The sequence below is a fragment of the Oryctolagus cuniculus genome, chromosome 12 (assembly GCF_051225735.1).
Source record: "Oryctolagus cuniculus isolate XC-2025 breed Fujian yellow rabbit chromosome 12, ASM5122573v1, whole genome shotgun sequence".
Taxonomy (NCBI): Eukaryota; Metazoa; Chordata; class Mammalia; order Lagomorpha; family Leporidae; genus Oryctolagus; species Oryctolagus cuniculus.
Window position 1 is genome coordinate 24,242,378 of NC_142878.1, and position 22,162 is coordinate 24,264,539.

General features: G+C 51.2%; 1 protein-coding gene across 3 annotated transcripts in view; it reads left to right on the plus strand.

Moving 5' to 3' along the window:
- NID2 (nidogen 2) overlaps positions 1-22,162 on the plus strand; it is a 72,959-nt gene that overhangs the window by 18,590 nt on the left and 32,207 nt on the right. For 2 of the 3 annotated variants that reach the window (XM_051822843.3, XM_051822844.3), the window contains exons 4-8: positions 3,167-3,828; positions 12,844-12,993; positions 13,785-14,030; positions 15,284-15,484; positions 16,989-17,219. In XM_051822843.3, coding sequence (XP_051678803.3) covers positions 3,167-3,828; positions 12,844-12,993; positions 13,785-14,030; positions 15,284-15,484; positions 16,989-17,219 — 1,490 coding nt within the window. Of the gene's footprint in view, positions 1-3,166; positions 3,829-12,117; positions 12,238-12,843; positions 12,994-13,784; positions 14,031-15,283; positions 15,485-16,988; positions 17,220-22,162 lie in introns of those variants that run through there. The other variant, XM_089309711.1, reaches the window with a different exon arrangement.

A 22,162-nucleotide genomic window follows, 5' to 3' on the forward strand; every position in this document is an offset into this window, starting at 1 on the left:
TGCTGTGGCCCGGGAGTGCAGTGGAGGATGGCCCAAGTGCTTGGGCCCTGCACCCCATGGGAGACCAGGAGAAGCACCTGGCTCCTGCCATCGGATCAGTGCGGTGCACCGGCCGCAGCGTGCCAGCTGCGGCAGCCATTGGAGGGTGAACCAATGGCACAGGAAGACCTTTCTCTGTGTCTCTCACTGTCCACTCTGCCTGTCAAAAAAAAAAAAATGCCTGTCCCCCACACTGGAGTGCCTGTATTTGAATCGAAGCTCTGACTCCCATGTCCTGCTTCTGCCTGTGCAGACCCTGGGAACAGCAGTGACAGCTCCAGTAGTCGGATCACTGATATCCGTGTGGGAGACAGGGATTTCCTGGCTCCAGCCCAACCCACTGCAGCATTTGGGGAGTGAACTAGCAAATGGGAGCTTTCTCTGTCTCTGCGCCTTTCCAAAATAAACAAGAGTTCATTTAAAATGTGTATTGTGAGAAGACTGTGTATGGATTTTAAAATCCTCACACTAAAATAAATTCTTAAGTCCATTTTCCAATTTTAAAAAATACCCTTGTACATATGCATCCAAATACACATGCATAAAAGAGAAAGACATTCATAAATTGTATTGAAAACTATTATTGCTATAGATATCCACACCAACAAATTAGTAAAGGTCTCTTGTTCTTAAGTAATTCAATGGATTTTTTTAAAAGGATTTATTTTATTTACTTGAAAAAGTTACAGAGAGGTAGAAACAGAGAGAAAGAGAGGTCTCCCATTTGCTGGTTCACTCCCCAAATGGCCACGATGGCTGGAGCCGAGCCAATCCAAAGTCAGGAGCCAGGAGCTTCTTCCAGGTCTCCCATGTGGGTGCAGGGGCCGAAGGACTTGATTTCCCAGGCCATAAGCAGAGAGGTAGATTGGAAGTAGAGCAGCTGGGACTCAAACCGGTGCCCATATGGGATGCTGTCGCTGCAGGCTGGGGCTTTAACCCACTGCACCACAGCATCAGCCCCTTGGTGAATTTCTGATTATCTTACTAGTCATTCACTGTTATTCCTTGTTGTTGATTTTGAAGAAATTCATAGCATGAGAGAATTGGAGCATGATCTTTGGTATGTACACCAGAAGAGGACAAAAACTGATGCATTCAAGCTAGCCAGACCCTTGTTTGCTCAAGTTTTTCCTTATTTTTGGAAATCTTACAAGAAATTGTTCTCTTCAGAATACATTGCTGACTCTCAAATCATGGACTGTTGTAGTATTTGGAAGACCAAATGGAATGCATGTTCTTCTCCAGTGGAGAAAATGAGTGATCTATTTCCAGATGCTTCTGGAAAGACTTCTCACCGATGGTCCCCTTGCATTTTGACTAAGCTGTATTCTTACCTTCCCCTGAACTCTGTTATGTGTTTGCTCAGTGATTTTTTTAGACTTAGGCTTTTGTGTTCCTTGGCATTTTGTTACATGACTTGAGCATTATCTGATGAATTCATTGATAATCCATGTGAACAGCGCAATAATTCAGGTGACTGTGGTGCATTGGTTTTCCACCATAATGCAGAGCCATGTTCAGAACATGGGCTTTATTGTTAGCATTCCATTTGGTCCAGCCCCGGCCAGTTAGTAGTTATATGATTAATTAGATAGTTAATTTCTTGACACCTAAGTTTTCCTCTAAAATCAGGCCTGATCGCCACCTCTACCTTGCACAGTGAAAAATATTGCACCTTGGTGGGCGGGCTGGCACAGAACCAAAAGCATATGGTAGCTTTTACTGTTGGAGGATTTGGAAAAAAATTGTAATCACACATTTTATTGGGTGTGTTACGTGTTTTTAGACAAGTAGATGAAGGGTAAAATATTCCCATAGTCCCTGTTGGTTTTATTTCCTTTTTTTTTTTTAAGATTTGATTTTATTTATTTGAAAGGCATAGTTAAAAAAAAGGCAGAGAGAGAGAGAGATCTTCCATCCACTGTTTCACTCCCCAAATGGCTGCAGTGACCAGAGCTGGGCCAGTCTGAAGCCAGGAGCCAAGAACTTCTTCCAGGTCTCCCACGCAGGTGCAGGGGCACAAGGATTTGGGCTATCCTCTACTGCTTTCCCAGGCTATAGAGTGAGCTGGGTCAGAAGTGGAGCAGCCAGGACCTGAACCAGTGCTCATGTGGGATGCCGGCACTGCAGGCCTCAGCTTCACTTGCTGTGTCACAGTGCTGGCTTCCCTGTTGGTTTTCAAAGAACCAGATTTTTTTTTTTTTAATTTTGTTAAAGATTCATTTATTTGAAAGACAAAGTGACAGAAGGAGAGCAACAGAGAGAGAAAGAGATTTTCTATCTACTGGTTCAGTCCCCAAATGACTGCAACAGCCAGGGGTGGGCCAAGCCAAAGCAAGGAGCCCAGAACTTCATCTGGGTCTCTCACATGTGTGGCAGGGGCCCAAGGACTTGGGCCATCATCCACCACTTTCCTGGGCATGTTAGCAGGGAGCCAGATGGAAAGCAGCATAGCTGGGACTTGAACCAGCACTCTGATATAGGATGCTGGCGTCCCAAGAGGCAGCTTAACCTGCTGGCCTCAGATCCAACATTTGGATGGTAGAGCAGGTTTATAACTTGATGGTCGGACATTTGAAACATAAGGTTAAAAGGTATTTATATCAGAATTCCCATGTAATCCTTTTGGTTATCACATGAGCCTTTTCTTTGGTGGTGTTTATACACGAGTGAAAAATTCCAAATATGGTCTTGAGAGCTTTTCGGTGTTCACACGAAATGTCTGGGGTGTGTGGCACAGCAGTTGAAATGCTGCTCATGATGCCTGTATCTCATATTGAAGTGCCTGGGTTCGAGTCCTGGCTCTGCTGATTCCAGCTTCCTGCCAATGTGCTCCTTGGGAGGCAGCAGTTGATGGCCCAAGTTCTTGGCCCCCTGCCACCCACGTGGAAGACCAATTGAGTTCTAGCATCCTGGTCTCAGCCCAGCCCAGCCCAGCCCCAGCTGTTTCAGGCATTTGGGGAGTGAAGCAGAGGATGGGAGATCTGTGTCTCTCTCTGGCTCTCTGCTTTGCAAATAGATTAGAAAAGATAGCGTAAAATGAAATAGTGGCTGACTTTTACAGGAACATGGGCGAGTGGACGTGTTGGTTATGTTGGTAACAGTGACCTGTTTCCTTCTTATTTAGATTGAGCAACGTGGGCATTCCAGGCCTGTGGGCTTTTCACATCGGCAGTGCCTCCCCGCTGGACAATGTCCGCCCTGCAGCCGTGGGAGGAGCCCTGTCCGCTGCCCACTCGTCGACTCCCCTGAAACATCCCTTCAGCCATGCTGTGGCCTTGAAGGCCGACCACCCTGAGGACAGTCTGGATTACTATGATGAGAACGAGGAGGAGGTTGAATACCCGCCGGCTGAGCCCGAGGCGGCCACCGTGGACATTGCCTTCCACTCCAGCACTGACTCGGGGCCTGTAGCAGGTGGACTCTCTCCCCCAGACTCTGATCTGGCCTCCCCGCTACCTCCTCCAGCATCAAGTGAACGGCCATCCCACCTGCACTCAGAATCCACCACTGGGGAGCCTCCGAGCAAACAGGAGGCCCGGCTCCAGGAGGTACCGAGCCCGGAACGGAGACCCGGAGCTCAGCCTCTGGGCCAGACAGGGGCCGGGAGTGTGGCTGTGCCAGCAGTGGATGGAGACTCGGTGGCTCCAGCCCAGGAGGCCCCCACGCGGTACCCCGATGATGCGGGGGACACCCTCTCTCGTTACTCTGTCCCCAGCCTCTCGGCCCCCGTGGGTGGCGGGCGCTATGTAGCAGGAGTGGAAGAGGACATCACTTCCAACGCCGAGGGTGAGTGCATTCCGCTCGCATTGCCTGGAGCTGTGACTCCTCTCGCGCCTGGGAGTGTGGGTGCCAAGTTTGGCAAGAGGAAGGTTGGGATGGGTTTTCACTCACTGTTAAGGAGATGGAGTCAGTTTCCTTTGCCAAGGAAATCTTGGCAGGCAGATTCGCCTGGAGGCTCTTGACCATTAATAATGTGGTTTTTTTTTTTTTTTTTTTTTTTTTTTAAAGTAAACGGGCCTCGTGAGGTGAGCCTGGGAGAGCGGGCCGCCAGCGGCAGCTGGGCTCTGCAGGGTATTGAGGAGTTCAGCAAGGGCAGCGCGGCCGGAGGCTTCCTGCGCGGTCCGGCGGCCCAGGGCCCCAGGCCTCAGTTGGCAGCCGCAAGCTGCAGAGGCACAGAGCTGTACTGTGCTTGCGGTGGTTAGAGAGACCTGGGGGAAGTGTGTGGGGGAGGAGAGCTGGGCGGGGGTGGGGGGGGTGCAGCAGATCGGGGACCACCTGTGTGTGTTGTGTCTGGTTCACGGCCCTGCAGCTGCGGCGTTCAGCTCCCTGGGGCCGCGTCCTTATTCTGAGTCTGGCAGAGCCAAGTGAGAGGAGAGAGGGACTCCTGAGCCCGGCCACGAGCCCCTGTGGCTTCCTCCTGGGGCTCACTTGTCATGGCTGCTCCTTCTTCTCAGCCAGGGCTGGAAAGACGGGACGGCAAACTGACCACAAGGCCGTTGCATTTGTTCCAGGCTCTGAGAGAGGTCAGAGGTGCGGGCTTTCTTCTGAGCCAACATTCCCTCCCCCAGCCTGCACCCCCCAGCTTTTCTGTTTCCTGTCCCTGTTGGGGGAGGAGGGAGGGTAAACACATGCTGACTCAGCAGAGAGAGCCTTCGGGGTGCTTCCGGCGTGGTGGTGGTCAGCAGGCGTTTACTTGGAAAAGGTGCTTTGAGAGGAAAGTGGCAACCCCTAAGGTGTAACAGGGAGAGCGCTGGTGTCCGATTTAACTGTGGACCCTGAGCTGAGGCAGTGTCTGGGGCTGGAAAGCCTCCAGTTTCTCACGACCGTGTTGGGGGGATTCTATGCGGGATGCACGTCTGTGTCTCAATTCATGGTTGCTGACTGTAGAAGCTTTAAAGCCGTGGGCGTGGGCCAGGCTTGGGCGGACCTCAACAGAGGCGCTAATTAGACGAGAGCTTCCCTTCCCGTGAGCCCGGGGCCGGGCTGCAGAGGCTGAGCTTGCTCAACCTGCCGGTCCCCCCCGATTATCATTTCAAGGACGTTCAGGGTGAGTTTCCTATCGCTAAGGAAACGTTCAAGGCAGGTAGTCAAGATGTTCATGAAGGGCCCTGGAGGGAAAGGTGCATTCTGAGCATCGTTTGCATGGAGAAGTTGAGGTTTCCTGCACTGGAAAGAGTTGGGACTGCAGAAAAGCAGCCCCCCAGGGTCGTCCATGAAGGAGGTGCTGGGGCCGTGCAGCGGGAGAGGCTGCGATTGGCGCACCGGGTGCATGCGGGGGATGCAAATGAACAGGAGACAGCAGCCTCCACCCTGGCAGCTGTGAGCCGTGACATTGACCAGCTGCTGGAGGGAGGCGGCCACTGACACCTTAGAAATGGCAAAATGCCTTTGAGGAAAGCTGTTGAGTCCACTGAGACCTTCAGAAAAAAAATCCAACTAGCAGACTTTGGACCTCAGAGAAAAAGCCAGAGCAGCATTTTGAAGAAGGGGGTCTAGGAGATGTACGAAGTCCAGAAGCATGAAATTGTAAGATAACACTGGGTGGGGGGGGGGCCAGTCGATCTTTTTTTCAAATAGAACATTGGTGCCCCAGAGGTCTGTCAGGGAAGCCTGGGTTCCCCCTGGGAAGCTGGGGTGCTGGGCTGGCCGAGACCCTAAGAAGCAGCAGTGAGGCCGCTGCCTGGCCCTCCACTGACGGAGCTGGAGGCACGCGGGCTCTGGTGCCAAGTGCCCTTCGGCTTCCTTCCCAGCTCTGCCGTGTGCCGGACGACAAACATGTGCTCTGTTTGACCCGTGCATGGCTCGGCTGTAAAACAGAGACGACGCAGCCCTGGGGGCGGAGTTGGAAGAATTTACATCAGGCACGGGAAGCACCAAGCCCAGCAGAGTTTCCCTTTTAAGCCTCCTAGTAGACGTCTTGCTGAACCAGGATATTAACACTGGAAGTCCTAGAAAGATCTCGCCTCTCCTCTTCTTTCCAGGGGGTCTGTTTACAGACTTTTCCTTCAGAACTCCAGATTCTTTTCAGATCGTGTCGACACCAGCCAAGAGTCTGTCACACTCTATTTGGCTTCACGGATGTTGACCATTTGTTCTGCTTCTATCCGCCGCAGACCCTGCAGTAACACGGGGGACATAGAAGCATCATTTCTCTTGGGTGTCTTGTTTTTCCAGGGAGCCCCAGCAGCTCTGTGTGTGTGTGTATGTGTGTGTGTTTTAAGTTATTTGAGTGACGGAGAGACAGAGCAGTCCCATCTCATGGTTTTCTTCCCAAATGCCATCAATAGCTGGATCTGGGCCAAGTGGAAGCCAGGAACCCAGAACTCTATCCAGGTCTCCCATATAGGAGGCAGAGACCCAACTAATTGAGCCTTCCCTGCTGCCTCCCAGGGTCTGCATTAGCTGGAAGCTGGAATCAGGAGCAGAGCTGAATATTAGCCCGGGCATTGTGAAGTGGGGTGCAGAGACACAGCCAGAGAGATCTGCCATCTGCTGGGTTAGTCCCCAGAAGCCTGCAAGAGCCAGGGCTGGGCTAGGCCAAAGCCAGGAGCCCAGAATGCAATCCTGGTCTCTCACATGGGTGGCAGGGACCCAAGTATACTTGAACCATCATCTGCTGCCTCCCAGGTGTGCATTAGCAGGAAGCTGAAATCAGGAGCTGAGGCAGGACTCAAACCCAGGTACGCCCTGTGGGATGTGGGTGTCCCAGGCAGCGTCTTAACCACCCATATGTCCACCCCTAGCTTTTTCTAAGTTTTTCTTTCTTTCTTTCTTTCTTTCTTTCTTTCTTTCTTTTTCTAAGCAGTCCATCTTTCTGGGAAGAAAAGGTCACTTGTTTTTCTTGAGGTAGCAATAAAAGGTGTTAGAAGCCAAAGTTGCTCCAGCTCACAGAGTGCCCCAGCACAAAGCCCTGTACCTCCTGGGACAGTGGGCTTCCCCTGCAGTTGGGCCGGTTCCTGTGGCTGGGCCAGAACCCACCGTGGAGAGGGCAGGCAGGCCCGGGGCCAGAGATGAGTGCTGAAGTGTTTCTGGAAAAGTGGTGATGGGAGGATGGCTCAGGGTGAGGGCTGAGCAGGGTTTCCATCTTTGTTAAAAACTCCCCATTGAGCCAAGCCTCAAGGACTTTGGCAGCTGCTGGTGCTGTTTCTCTTCACTGTCCTCACCCCATTTTGCTTTCTATTAGAGGAGAGGCGAGGAGTAAAGAAATGCATTGCATGGAATACAAGAGTGAGAGTGTTTTAAAATCCTTGTGTTAGGATTCCTTTAGCAACTCCGAACCTCAGTGAACAGCGACCAGTAGAGCTGACTGGACCCTGGCCAGCATTCACCCCACCCCGTGCCCTGAGATGCCTGCACACCTGTCTCTCTGTTGCTGCAGATGGTGGGTCCCAGGCTGGCCGGCCACAGCCACCCGCAGAGTAAGGTTAGGAGAGAGATAGGTGACAACTAACCTCCAGGTGAGAGCTCTATTCCACCTTTGTCTAACACACCTGGGCCCCAGGTTAAACACACTGACTCCCCAGCTTCACTCTGAGCCGTAATCTGCATTTTTTTTTAGCCAGATCCCATGGTGATTCTGATAGCCATCGAACTTGAGTACTGCTGGTCTATTGGGAAGATCATTTCATCTCCGTGACCCTCAGTTTTGTCATCTGTAAAATGGGTACATGATATTTTTACCAGAATGAGGAAGCCTACGGGGAAATGTGAGCATTCTTCAAAAACAGCTTTGGAAAACGGAATTAAACAGAAGTTGATTTTGGTGCTAAAGAATTTTGAAACCCATGCATATAATAAGTTTTCAAAAAGTTCATGGAAAATTCATATTATGAAAAAAACTATGCATGGACTCCAAGATTGTACCAAATAAACTTATCTTGGAATTCCATTTCCCATGAACTTTTTGAAGTCACTTCATACACTGAGAACAGTGACGTAAAGGGGCAGACAAATGACCCCTGAGATGGAGACTTTTTCTTTGGATGTTCTCACTTGCCATCCCATCCAGCCTGCAGCCTCCAGGTAGTGGACCGTCTTTGAGTGGAGCTGCAGTCCCTACAGAAATTGGAGAAGTCACCTTGGCAGGGATTCTGGGTTTTCCTGCCCTGGAAGCCTGCGGCATCTCGTTTCTCCCTGTCAGGGCAGGTACCTGCCCACTGGGCTTCTGCCTGACCCCTGCCCCAAGGGACCTTCACACAGCCATCTCATGGCTCAAGGCCCTGTGAGCCGTAAGCACTGACCTCCAGTTCTCCGATGGCCAGCAGTGAACTCAAGTGCCTCCTCTGGCCTTCTCCCTACCCTGAGGCCACTGAACTCATTTGTGACACGGATGCACAGTCCCCAGCTCAGAAATGGGAGGCTGGTGACTCTTATGTGTTACCTCCAGGTCACAGGGCATGGCTAGAGGGCCACGGGGTGGCTGGGGTCCAACCTCACGCAGTTGCAGATGGCAGGTCTGAGATGGGCTTAGAACTGGCATTCAGCATCATCTCCAGTGACCCTGACACACTGGTCTTGGAATCGACTGAGGAGAAATGTTGCTGCCCCCGTGAACCCGAGTGGTGCCTGGCTGCAGCCGTAAGTCACTGTCAAGGCCGGGCTGAACTTCTCGGAGGCTCCTTGGCTGTTGGCTGAACACCTGTTCACGTGTGCACCTGCTTCTGCACAGCAATGAAGCTCCCCCTTCCCCAGTACTCTCTCTGTCTCTCGTACCTGCTGTAGCCAACCCACCAGCCAGCCTTGGGCAGATCTCCAGAATATTCTCAGATCCCATCCCTTCCTATCTTCTGTACCATCATGTCCCACCACCAGGACACCAGCTTGCCCTCAGTGTACCCTTAGTCAGATCAGGGTGTGCTCCTCCTCAGTGTGCAGCCCAAGCCCTCCCCTCCCTCTCCTCCCACCTGGTCTCAGGCCCCTCCTGCAGGGCACAGTGATAGCCTGGCCTCTCCTGTCCATGCGGCTCCCTCCCTGACCTCTGCACAAAACTCATCTTCTCCTGGCCTTGACCCTGGGTACACGGCCTCAGCTATCACAGCACACCTGTCTGTTCTCACCTGCTTGTCCTTCCATGCTTGCTTGCTGGCTTTTTTTTTTTTTTAATTTATTTATTTATTTGAAAGGCAGAATTATAGGGAGAGAGAAAAGTCTTCCATTTGCTGGTTCACTCCCCAAATGGCTGCAGTGGGCCAAGGCTGGGTCAGGCTGAAGCAAGGAGCCAGAAGCTTCATCTGGGTCTCTCACATGGGTGGCAGGGACCCAATCCCTTGGGCCATCTTCCGCTGCTTTGCCAACTGCATTAGCAGGAGCTGGATAGAAAGGGCAGCAGGGACTTGAACTGGTGCCCATTTGGGATGCTGGCACTGCAGGTGGTGGCTTAACCCACCACACCACAGCACTGGCCCCTCTTCCAGGCTTTCTTTTTCTGCACAATTCTTACCACATCCATTCCTACCAAGTAACTGTGTATTGACTGCTACCCAGGAAAATCCAGGTCAGAATATGAACTTTCTTGGTCACTGTTCTCTCTCGTTTCCAGCTCTGTCTCCGGTGCCAGGCCTAGAGTGAGTGCTCAGTCAATGTTTGTGGCATTAGTGAGCAAATAAAAGAAAACTGCAAGAGGCATTTACCTTCCGCCTAACAGGTTGCCTGTGTTGTGTGTGCCCTTGGGCACGAAGGCAGGCGTGGAGGAGGGTTTGTAAAGGCCCTGATACATTCCCCAGCTAGGGCTAGGACTGAATTCTCCTTTGCTGTCCTAGGGAGGGAAGAAAGTGTTCTTGGACCATAAGTTCCATCCTAAAAATACAATTTTCCATTAAAAAAAAAAAAACAAACTGTTTGAAAAGATTCCCAGACTAGCTTACCAATAAGTAGTTAACCCATCGTAATTATAGTATGAGTCTTATGATCCTTTTGTGGGAGCCTAACCACCATTATTATTCTGTAAAACAATGCAGTCTGGTTTCCAATTAACTTATAAAGTTGTGTAGTTGCCGGCTGCACTGTGTTGCCTCTCCCAGTTTACCTACATGAAAGCTGTGGCCATGCCTGGTGCTTTCCTTAAAGGAGCCACACTCCAGGTGTACAGTCTCTGCTCCAACTCAGCACCCCCTGTTTCACAGTGTAGCCCTGGAATGGGGATTGGGGCAGGGAGTAGTTTTGCAAAGCCGCTGCCATGAAGGGAGCACGTGCACACCCATCCTCTCCTTAATTTGTGGTCAGAAGACCGTGCAGAGTTGGGCTTTACGTGTACATGCATTTTCTGAGAACTGTGGCCCTGTGCACCTGCCGCAGGTTACCCTCTCCCCTTGGTGCTGAGAAGTAGCTGAAGACAGTGAGACTTCAGGTCGTGCAGGTGTGAGGATGGGGCGCTGCCCTGGGAAACTGAGGCAGGCAAAGGGTGTTTCCTGAGGGCCAGTGGTGTGAAGGCACCTGGGTCCTTCTGAAGCTGTCATCCCTCACCCCACGTGCTCTGGGGAGTCCTGGGGGTGAGGCTGCTGTCCCGTGTGCAGGTCCCTTAAGGAACTGCTCCTCTGCACTGGTTGTGGCTTCCTGAACTGGGGACCCTGGAGACTGACACGCCACGTGGCATTCATTTCTTCTTGCTCTAAGTGTCTTTGTTCCTTACACGGAAATCATGTTCGCAGCAACCTCTATGACACTTTTGTCACAAGCCGTTCTATTCCTGTCTCGCCTTTTTTCACTTTCCTGTTTTTTTTTTTTTTAAAAGTTCTGCCTAACTTTCTATTTTTATCAAGCCAGAATCTCTCAGCCAAGTCTCCAGTCACTGACTCCATTCTCGCCATGGTCCTTATCAGATTTTCCACTTGGTCTTGGTGGTGTGTTTGTCCTGTCAACCCTGGGCTTGCTGCTGCCGGAGCACCTGTCTGGAAGCAGCGCTCAGCCCTGGTGCCGGTGCCGGCGCCGGCTCCGCGGCGGCTCTGCCTTCTCACCTGTGCCTCTGTTCCATGCGCGGCAGTGTTTGCAGGTACTCTGCTCACTCTGCCACGGAGCCTCATTTGGAAAGTCCGACTCAATGCTTTGCTGCTGAGGTCTGTGCTGATGAACCCAAGCACCTGATCGGCCCCTAAGCTAGTGCTCAGGATGTAGGCACTTGGTCCCCCGGAGCAGTGATGGAGAGTCCTGGTGAAGATCCTGGAGCCTGTGTCACTCCAGGGGAACCTCAGCTTCTTGGACTGCAAAGCAGGGATTAAAGGCAGTGCCTGCCACCGGGGGCTCTTGTGCGGCGAGTGCTTGTGGGGTAGCACCTGTGAGGGTTAAGCCTCATTCACTGTTGCTGTGTGTTGAGTGCTTGTGGGGTAGCACCTGGCGGTGTATTTGCTAATTCAGGACTCTGTAGGGCTCTATTGTTACATAGATGCTGCTCTATCTCCCTCCATGTCTTTGTTTTCTGTTCTCCCCTGAGACCCTGAGTAAATCGGGTTGCTTCCTTCCCCTCTGGCTTCCTCCTTTTCAGACATAAACCTGGAACACAACTCCAGCCTAGCTTCTCCTAGAGTGTCCCTCTTCCTCGGAGCTGACCCTCGGCGCCAGCACCAGTGTCTCACAGGAGGGCTGCACACCACCCCGGGGATGTGCAAGCAGAGGTGTGCATGGCTCCTTTGCCTCCTGCTGGCTGTGTTTGCTTGGCATATTCCTCAGGGTTCCTGGGGGAAGGCACCCTCAACCCCAGCCAGCCACACCTGCCCCTGCGCTGGGTCCCTAGTGAACAATGACAATTGTCCACACTCCCGTTTCTGTGTAGCACGAACAGTCCTCTTTCTTTAACCTTAATTTTTTTTTTTTTTTTTTTTTTTTTTTAATGAGCAGAGTGTAAGGCCGCCACAAAACACACCAAACACCAGAGTTAAGGGAAAGGTTCATTGTCTGGTAGGGGAAGCTCAACAGATTGGGGGTTGGGGTGTGGGGGAGGAGTAGAGAGAGGGATCAGGAGAGAGAGAGCACTGGTGCTGGAAGCAGGTCCTGGTATACCTTAGGGGAGGGGCAGGGAAGCAGGAGCAGCGAATCCCATTAGGGTGGGGGTGGAGCTGACATCTGTGGCTGGGCCATGGGGCTTGGCACCAAAGCTCACTGTGCCTGGTGGCGAGGGAGGCCAGAGCCTGCAATGGCGCCACAGATGAGATGACAGCGTTTTACTAACACAGAGTAGGTCGGAGATGGAAGATCCAGCTCCTGGTAGGGAGCCCACCCTGGTCCACCACGGTTTTCCATAAACGCTCTTGGCTCTTGCATGGGTATTGTGCTGTGCCGTGTGCATCACGGGAGACCGTAAAAAGGGACCTAGAGCGTGTTCCCTGTTCTCTCCCACCGCTCCCCATACACTTTCCTTCTTCCAGGCCCTGCTGTCCTCGGGAGGGTGTGGGATGGGGGGGGCTGGCCAGTGAGACCAGCTGTAGCTCCTTGGTTTACAGTTCAAGGCTGCCTGTCTTCCTCCCAGGAGATCATTACTGTGAGACTGAACCCTGTAGAACTGCTTCTGTCGGGCCTTTCTAGACCCATAAAAATGGGGGTTTCGTAAAGTTCAACCCAGTGTGTAGTTCATGGTTGGCGTTCCTGTCGCTGCCCGCCGGACCCGGACGGGAGCAGCACGTGGCGCCGCTTGCCCGAAGACAAAGCCGGTTGGTTCTCCGAGCTGAATGTTACTCCTGTCTCTTGCCCGTCAAATCCCACGTGTTTTACAACCTCAACCGAGGGTGCGGCGTGCGTGGCGCGTGCGTGGTGGAGCTGGGAGCGACCCCTTACGCAAAGCGACTTTCAGTACGAGAGTGTTTTCCTTTTCAGTCTTCACGTACAACGCGGCCCACAAGGAAACGTGCGAGCGCAACCACGGCCAGTGCTCGGCGCACGCCTTCTGCACGGACTACACCACCGGCTTCTGCTGCCACTGCCAGTCCAGCTTCTACGGAGACGGGAAGCACTGCCTGCCGGAAGGTGATGGCCGGGGGCTGGGGCCGCCCCGCGCTGGTTGCTATGCTGCCGTGAGCTCTGCTGTGTGAACCTTGCATCCGCCCTGCTTGGCTCAGCGCCAGAAACTTGCGCGCCAGAAACTTTTAGCGCTGCGTAAAGGAGGAATGAACAGTTTTGGGCTGGTTTCCCAATTTAAGGATTATTCAGAAATGTCCCTCCCTTCCCCCCTTTTATTTTTTGCCAGCTCATTAGCGTGGACAAGACGGAAGGGGGATGGGAGGAAAGAACCTCAGGATCTCTTTTTTTTCCCTGAAAATTGTCAGGAGTGAGCCATTATTTAAAAAAAAAATTTTTCCCCCCAAATCTTTACTTGAGAGGCAGAGTGACAGAGAGTGAGGGAAAGACAAAGAGGTTTTCCATTCACTGGTTCACTCCCCAAATGACCTTAATGGTTAGGTCTGGGCCAGACCAAAGCCAGGAGCCTGGAGCCCCACCTTGGTCTCCCACATGGATGGTGTGGGCCCAAGCTCTTGGGCGATCTTCCGTTGCATGGTAGCAGGGAGCTGGCTCAGAGAGTAAGCAGCTAGGCTCAAACCAGCGCTGTGATATGGGTGCCACTGTTGCAAGGGGCTCAGCCCCACCCACCCGCCAGCCCGCAGACCCTTTCTCAGTGGCCAGGTGGCTGGCGAGGGAGTGGTTTAGACGACTTGCTGATGATTGAGCAGGAGGAGCTGAGGGTGGGGTTGTGCTGTCTGAGTGCCTCTGTCCCCAGCCTGAAGGGGTGGCCCAGGCTGGTAACGTTTGCTGTGTTTTAGGGGCGCCTCATCGAGTCAACGGAAAAGTGAGCGGCCACCTGCGCGTGGGCCACACGCCCGTGCACTTCACCGACGTGGACCTGCACGCGTACATCGTGGGCAACGACGGCAGAGCGTACACGGCCATCAGCCACATCCCGCCGCCCGCGGCCCAGGCCCTGCTTCCCCTCACACCCCTCGGAGGCCTCTTTGGCTGGCTCTTCGCTTTAGAAAAGCCAGGCTCCGAGAATGGCTTCAGCCTCACAGGTGAGGAGGGCGGCGGCCAGAGCTGCTCCTTGGGGTTGTGTTCTGGGAAGGAGGATGTGGGTGCCCCAGAGCCTAGGTGCGGTGTGTAGCTTCCTGCCCAGACTTAGTGGGGTGGGGGGGTGGGGTGGATCTTGCACACCTGATGTTTCTGAAAGTAATGTCATCCCCCTTGCAGCTGCTCTGGGGGAACGGGCTGATTGCCTTTGGAGCGGTTGTGTCCTCTCCCCCTGATTTGTTAAGGTACATTTGATTAGTTGCGTTATTATGCACACATGTGCAGAAGGCACCTGGGGAGGATTTTTCCTTCGTGGAGAGGAGGGGGTGCCTTTCCTCTTCTCTGACCCCCAGGTCACAAAGCCTCCCGGGTGTCCTGTGAGAACTGGGTTCTGGTGGAGTGGACCTGGGCCCTCTGCTTTTGTCACAAGCTCCCAGCACATGACAGTGCTTCTCAGCTAAGGCCTCCTTGTGTTGGCGAGGGTGGGGAGGCTACTTTGGGGGCTGCATCCCCGCCCCTCGGACAAAGCTTGCTTCCCTTAGTGGGCAGGAAACTAAGTGCAGGGAGAAAGGCTGTCTCTTTACTGCCCGCTGCAGAGCAGATAGCTCGTTCTGAGGGGTTTTCAGAAAGCTCATGGAATATGCGTATTATTAGGAAGCCGTGTGTGGACTTACTGAAATACCCTCAGGGAGGATCTTGCCTTTAATCAAGATGGAATAAGGATCATAGGTGCATAGCGGGGAGGGTGTTTGGCACAGCTCTGAAGATGCTACTTGGGACGCCTGCATTCCCTATTGGAGTGCCTGGGTTCAAGTCTCAGCTCTGCTCCTGATTCCAGCTTCCTGCTAATACACACTTTTAATGTGTGCCCTTCATATTATTGTGGGTCACTGATGAAAAAAATGTTTCATTTTTTTATCTGAAACTCAAATTTAATGAGGTGTCATGGTTTGTGGGATGGTTTTGTTGCTGTGTCTGTTCGGCGAAGTCTGACAGCCCTAGAGCAAAGTCAAGACTGTTCTCAGGAAATTGTAGGAACTCCACCCCGCCCCTACCCTCTACCCAAAGAAGCAGGGTGAAACGCCCGCTCTTGGGTGGGTCCTTAGGGAATTGACAGTTGATGGGGCTCCATCAGGGATGTCCCTGGTCTCCTTGGGCAGCTTCTTCTCCTGCAGAAGTGGGCAGGAGGAGGTGTGTCCTGGTGAGGCCTGGAGGTGCCTCTCCCCTGCCATCCTGTACCCAATGGCTTTCCCTCCAGGTGCCACGTTCGTGCAAGACACGGAAGTCACTTTCTACCCAGGAGAGGAGAGGCTTCGCATCACTCAGACGGCCGAGGGCCTCGACCCCGAGAACTACCTGAGCATGAAGACCAGTATTCAAGGCCAGGTGCCTTACGTCCCAGCCAACTCCACAGCCCACCTGGCTCCCTACAAGGAGATCTACCATCACTCAGACTCAGGTATTGGTCATCAGGCTCCGCCTCTGCAGGATGGGGGTGGTATCTGCCGTACAAGATAGTCATGAGGATGCGGTGGAAAGTTTTGGAACAGTGTGTGACCCACAAAATGAGCACAGGGTCAAATTTACGCCTGTTGTGCAATCCATAGTGAGCAGAGGCTGCTATGTGCAGGAGTATCAGTATCCTTGCCTTCCGATGAGAACAATGTATCAGTACCGGTGTTGTCTCTGGGGGTAGTAAGGGTGGTGTAATTACAGTTTGTAACCATTCTCCCTGGGGCACACATGGGTATGGATTATTGGAATGGCTACTTGTCTTGAACATTGTTTCAGCTGATGATTTCAGCCTGCTGTAAAATCATAGACAGTGTTACATAGTGTTGTAAAATTAACCTGATAAAACTTCATGTTCAGGACTGGCTGTTTGAAATCCGTGTGGTTTGGGGTGGGGATCGGTGTTTGGCCTGTTGGTAAAACCACAGTTAGGACACCTGTGTTCCTCATTGGAGTGGGATTTTGATACCTGCCTCGGGCTCCCAATTCCACCCTCCTGTTAACACGGATCCCAGGAAGCATCAGTGCTGGCTCAAGTAGTTGGGTCTCTGCCACCCACATGGGAGACCGGGATTGAGTTTCTGGCTCCTGGCTCTGTCTTGGTCCAGTCTTGGCCATTGTGGGCATTGGGGAGTGAGCCAGCAGATAGGAGTATGGACTCTATTTTGAGTGAGTAATAACTCTACAAGCATATTAATATCTCTGAGGAAGATTCCCTTAACATGTGTGGGCCTCTTTTCCCATGCTCAGGGTGGGAGTAACGTTTCCGTGCACCTTACACGGTGAGGACGCCGTCAGGTGTGATGTGTCCTATAAAATGCTGCCTGCCTGCCAGATGCTGCCGCGGTCTCAGCTGCTGTCCTGCAGCCACACCAGGAGCGGTTGGAGCTGTGCCTTGCCTTGGGCCTTTGCTTCTCCTGCAACGAGAGAGCTGGGCGCTAGCAGGAGACGTAAGGAAGAGAACAGGCAGTGCAGACCTGCGCTGTGCCCAGAATGGCCAGGGGCCAGCTAACTGGCTTGGGCTTGGCTCACAGACAGACTGAGGGAGATGGAAGGAACCACTGGAACCCTGGTGGATCGAATCAAGTCAGACTCAAATTCCAGCCACATCCCAGCTCTGTGTCTCGGGATGCTGGCCAGCCTCCACCTGCGGGATGGCAGTGCCAACCTCACGGGCTGCTGTGAGAGGCTGGCACCTGGTAAGCTTTGTACCTGGTGGGCACTCACAGTAGCACGTGTAGCAAGTCCCGCTCTCAGCCCTGTGACTCGCCGTGCACTCAGGTTCTTGGAATTCCCTCACATTTCCCATATAAACCCAGGGGCTCCCCAAGGGAGTGTGCTGTAGGAATTAGGTGGGAAGGCATGTAGGGAAAACCTGCCCCCCATAAACGTCTCGGCATTCAAGATGTTTACAAATTTACCAGCTTGCCTACGTAATGTGTCTGTCGCAGCTGTGACCTCCACGAGCTCCAGGGACTACTATCTCACATTTGGTGCAGTCAACCAAACGGGCTCCTACCGCATCCACCAGAACATCACTTACCAGGGGTGCAGGCATGCGCCGAGCCACCGTGCCATCCCCGCCGCCCAGCAGCTGACCGTGGACCGGGTCTTTGCCTTGTACAGTGAAGAAGAAGGTGTGCTTAGATTCGCCGTCGCCAATCAGATTGGCCCTGTGGAAGGTAAGGTTTTCTGCTGGTGTTGCTGCGGGGGAGGGCTGTTGAGGATGAGTGTGTGCCAGGCTCCGTGTGACATGCTGGCCGTAAGGAGGAATGAACACTGTCCCTGTCCTCGCGGTGGAGACAGGCAGATGTTGAACCTCTTGGAAAGTGTCCATGCCACGGTCCAGAAATAAAGCACAGAATGTGGGGCGCTCAACTGTGTGCCTGCATCCGGGTTCTACCTGTGAAGAAGGTGGAGCCAACCTGGGCCAGGTATTTGTGCCCTTGCTTCTACTGGGGTAAGCGCAGGGTGCTGTGTGCCTAGTGTGGAGGTGCAGGGAAGTTTGAGCTAAAAATTAAAGGACCAGAAAGATTCAACCAAACCCAGTGGGGCAAAAGGTCACAGCCTGGGTAAATACAACATAATAGAAATTCCTGTTTGAAGAGCTTTCAGTGCTCTGAGATTAAACACTGGGTGCTTTCCTGTTAAGATCAGGAACAAGCCACGGATGTCTGCTCTTGCCGCTTGCATTTGACATGGCACTGGAAGTTCTAGCCAGGGCCGTTAGGCAAGAATGTTGAACAAAGGCACCCAGATTGCAAACGAGAGGAAAAGTTATCTTTATGCTCATGCATCACGGATGTGTTTTCCTAAAGTATTTTTTTTCCTATTTCTGTTTACTTTTCAGTTTGTTTTTCAAATAAATATTTTTAACTAGAGGGAGAGAGAAAGCAGGAAGCAAAATACATGTACTGGTTCTCTCTCCAAGTGCCTGCAACAGCTGGGACTGAGCTGGGCTGAAGCTGGGAGCCCAGCACTCAATTCAGGTCTCCCCCCTGGGTGGCAGGGACCCAGTTATGCTGCTTCCCAGGGTCTGCGTTATCTGGAAGATGGAACTGGAACTGGATCTAGGTAGTGAACCCAGGGACCACAGTGCTGGGCATCTTAGCTGCTGAGCCAGCACCTGTCATCTTTCATGTAGCAAATTACAGAAATTGCTAAACACTACTAGAACTAATGACTAACTCACTTCAGTGTTGCAGGATACACACTCAATAGACAAAAATTATATTTTATTTTGCAATGAGTAAACTGAAAATGAAATTAAGTTCATTTCAAAAATAAAGTGCTTAGCAATAAACTTTTTTAAAAAAAGATTCATTTTTCATTTGAAAGTCATAGCCACACAGAAAGAAGGAGAGGCAGAGAGTGTGAGAGAGAGATAGAGGTCTTCCATCCAGTGGTTCACTCCCCAGTTGGTCGCAACGGCCGGAGCTGCACCAATCTGAAGCCAGGAGCCAGGAGCGTCTTCCAGGTCTCCCACATGGGTGCAGGGGCCCAAGCACTTGGGCCATCTTCCACTGCTTCCCAGGCCATAGCAGAGAGCTGGATTGGAAGTGGAGCAGCATGGACTCAAACCAGCATCCACATGGGATGCCGACACTACAGGCAGCAGCTTTACCACAGTGCTGGTCCCAGCAATAAAACTTTTTAAATATTCATTTAGTTATTTGAAAGTCAGGGTTAGAGACAGAGAAAGAGAGAGATCTCCCATTTGCTGGTTCATTCCCCAGATGTCAGCAATAGCTGGGGTTGGGTCAGGCTGAAGCCAGGAGCTTCATCTGGGTCTCCCATGTGGGCGCAAGGGCTCAAAGACTTGAAACCATCTTCCCATGCTTTCCAGATGCATTAGCAGGGAGCTGGATGGAAGTAGAGCAGCTGGGACACAAAAAGGTGCCTGTATGGAATATTAGCATCTCAGTTGGCGGCTTTACCCAGGAACAAAACTTTTAAGTAGTGCAATACTTGTTCAAAAACAATGTAGGGGGCTGACGCCGTGGCTCACTTGGCTAATCCTCTGCCTGCGGTGCCAACACCCCAGCTTCCAGTCCCAGTTGGGGTGCTGGGTTCTAGTCCCGGCTGCTCCTCTTCCAGTCCAGCTCTCTGCTGTGGCCTGGAAGGGCAGTGGAGGATGGCCCAAGTGCTTGGGTCCCTGCACCCGCATGGGAGACCAGGAGGAAGCACCCGGCTCCTGGCTTTGGATTGGCGCAGTGCCAGCAGAGGTGGCCATTAGAGGAGTGAACCAATGGAAGGAAGACCTTTCTCTCTGTCTCTCACTGTCTATAACTCTACCTGTCAAATAAAAATTAAAAAAAAAAATGTAGGTTTGAATTTACAAATTTAAAGACCCAAATACAAAGGTAGCTCAAAAATTTTGTGGAAAAATGGAATTAAAAGATAATGTGGATTTTATATTAACTTTCTGTAGACTTCTCACCAGTGGGAAGAGGTTCTGTGTTCATGACTTGAAAGACTTATTATTTAAAGATTTATTTATTTGAAAGGCAGAGAGTTATGGGGTGGGGGAAGGACCAAGGATCTTCCGTCTGCTGGTTCACTCCCCAAATGGTTGGGCTAAGCCAAAGCCAGGAGCTTCATCCAGGTCTCCCATGTGGCTGCGGGGCCCCAAGCACTTGGACCATCTTCCACTACTTCCCCAGGCCATTAGCAGGGAGCTAAATCAGAAGTGGAGCAGCTGAGGCTCAAACTGGTGTCCATATAGAATGTGGGCATCACAGATGGAGGCTTAGCCCACTGCACCTCAACACTGGACTTGAGACTTAATATTATTAATATGACAACACTGCCTATATTCATCTGTCAATACAGCATAACCTCGGCCGGCACCGTGGCTCAATAGGCTAACCCTCCGCCTTGCGGCGCCGCCATACCGGGTTCTAGTCCCGGTTGGGGCGCCGGATTCTGGCCCAGTTGCCCCTCTTCCAGGCCAGCTCTCTGCTGTGGCCAGGGAGTGCAGTGGAGGATGGCCCAAGTGCTTGGGCCCTGCACCCATATGGGAGACCAGGAAAAGCACCTGGCTCCTGGCTTCGGATCAGCGCAATGCACCGGCTGCAGCGCGCTGGCCGCGGCGGCCATTGGAGGGTGAACCAACGGCAAAAGGAAGACCTTTCTTTCTGTCTCTCTCTCTCTCACTGTCCACTCTGCCTGTCAAAAATAATAATAAAAATAAAAAATAAAAAAATACAGCATAATCTCTATCAGAATTCCAGCTGGCTTCTTTACAGAAATTGGCAAGCTGATCTAAAATTCACATGAAAATTCAAGGAACCCAGGGCAGACAAAACAATCTTGAAAAATCATGAATTTGGAAAACGCATCCTCAATTTCAAAGCTTAGAGTCATCAAAATAGTGTAGTCCTGCCCTCAAGATATACAAATCAATGTGACAGAAGTCAAAAACCAAAATAGATTGTCACAAGTAGAGTCATTGGCTTTTTAGACAAGGATGCCAAAATAATTCAGTGGGGGAGAATAGTCCTTTTTTAAACGGATGGTGCTGAGATAACTGAGTAGCACATGCATGAGAATGAAGGTAGACCCCGACCTCACAGCATCTGTGAACATGAATGCGAAATGGACCACAGATGTGAGAGCTAAAACCTGTAGAAGAAAACACTGGGGCAGATTTTCATGAGCTTGAATTCGGTGCTGATTTCCTAGGCAAGACACTAAAATTAAGGACAACGACAAAAAAATTGAGTATCATAAGGATGACATGTTGTAAAAAAATTATGTGTTGTGTTTCAAGGGACCTTAACAAAGTGAAAACGCAGCTGGTAATGAAAGAAAGTATTTGTAAATGATATTTAGTAAATATTTGCTCTAGAACAGAAAACATACTCATACAACTCAGTTGGGCACTTGAATTAAATGATATGCTCAGGGTTTGGGTGGGCCTTTCTCTAAGATGTATCTGTAAACATCCTATAAGCAAAAGAACAAAGTGTCAGCATCCTTAGTCATCAGGGGGATGCAAATCCAAGCCACTTTGCATCATGTGGATGATTGCAACCAAAAAATACAGTAGCAAGTGTTGGTGAGGGTGTGGAGTAAATGGAACGAGTGCAGGTGTACAATGGTGCAGCCACTCTGAAAAACAGAATAGCAGCTTCTCAAAAAAAAAAAAGTTCAATGCAAAGTTGCCATGCAAGCAGTTGTACTCCTAATTCTGTGCTCAAAATAAATGAAAACAGGTCCCCATATAAAGCACATAAATATTCAAAGCTGCCTCAGTAGCCAAAAGGTCAAAGGAGGCTAAATGTCTACTGATGAGTCAAGAAAAAAAGTCCGTGCATACAAAAATGTCATTGAAATGCATGTTTACTATGAAAAGACTGTGCATGGATATCTTTGGTTTTGCACCAAATAAACTTTTCCATATACCCTTTAAGGCATACCATGGGATGTTACTTAGCCATAAAAAGTAAAGTACTGATGGATGCTGCAGCATGGATGAATCCTAAAAATATTTACACCAGGGCTAGCGTTGCAGTGCAGTGGGCTAAGGTGCTGACATTCTTGTGGATGGAGTTTCTGGCTCTGGCCTGGCCCAGATCTTGGTGTTGGAAGATTTCTTTTCTCTATCTCTCTGCCCTTCAAATAAATAAATCTTACAGGAAAAAAAGCAGCCAGTCACAAAGAGCAGCATTTTGTATGATTGCGCATGTCTGAAATGTCCAGACAAGGCAAGTGCACAAAGAGCCCATTTTAGTGGTCACTCGGGGCTGGGGTGTAATAGGATGAGTTAATAGCTCAAGGGTCCAAGGTTTCTTTTGGAGACAGTAAAAATACTCTAAAATTCATTGTGGTGATGGTTGCACACTCTGAAAATACTAAAACCATTTAGTTGTACCCTTAAAATGAGTGGGTTGTGTGGCATGTGATTTTTATTTCTAAGAAAACTATTAGAGCAACAAAAGTCTAAAGCAGCGATTCTTGGCCATCAGTGAACCTGGGTTTAAAAATGCAGCTCTAACGGTGCTCAGCCAGAAAGACGTGGCAGCACCTTCAGTGCGTGCTGCTGAGTGAAAGAAGCCTTCAGAAAGGGTCGCACAGTGTGGGAGTCCAACCAGGTGACACTCCGGACAAGGTGCCACTGCTG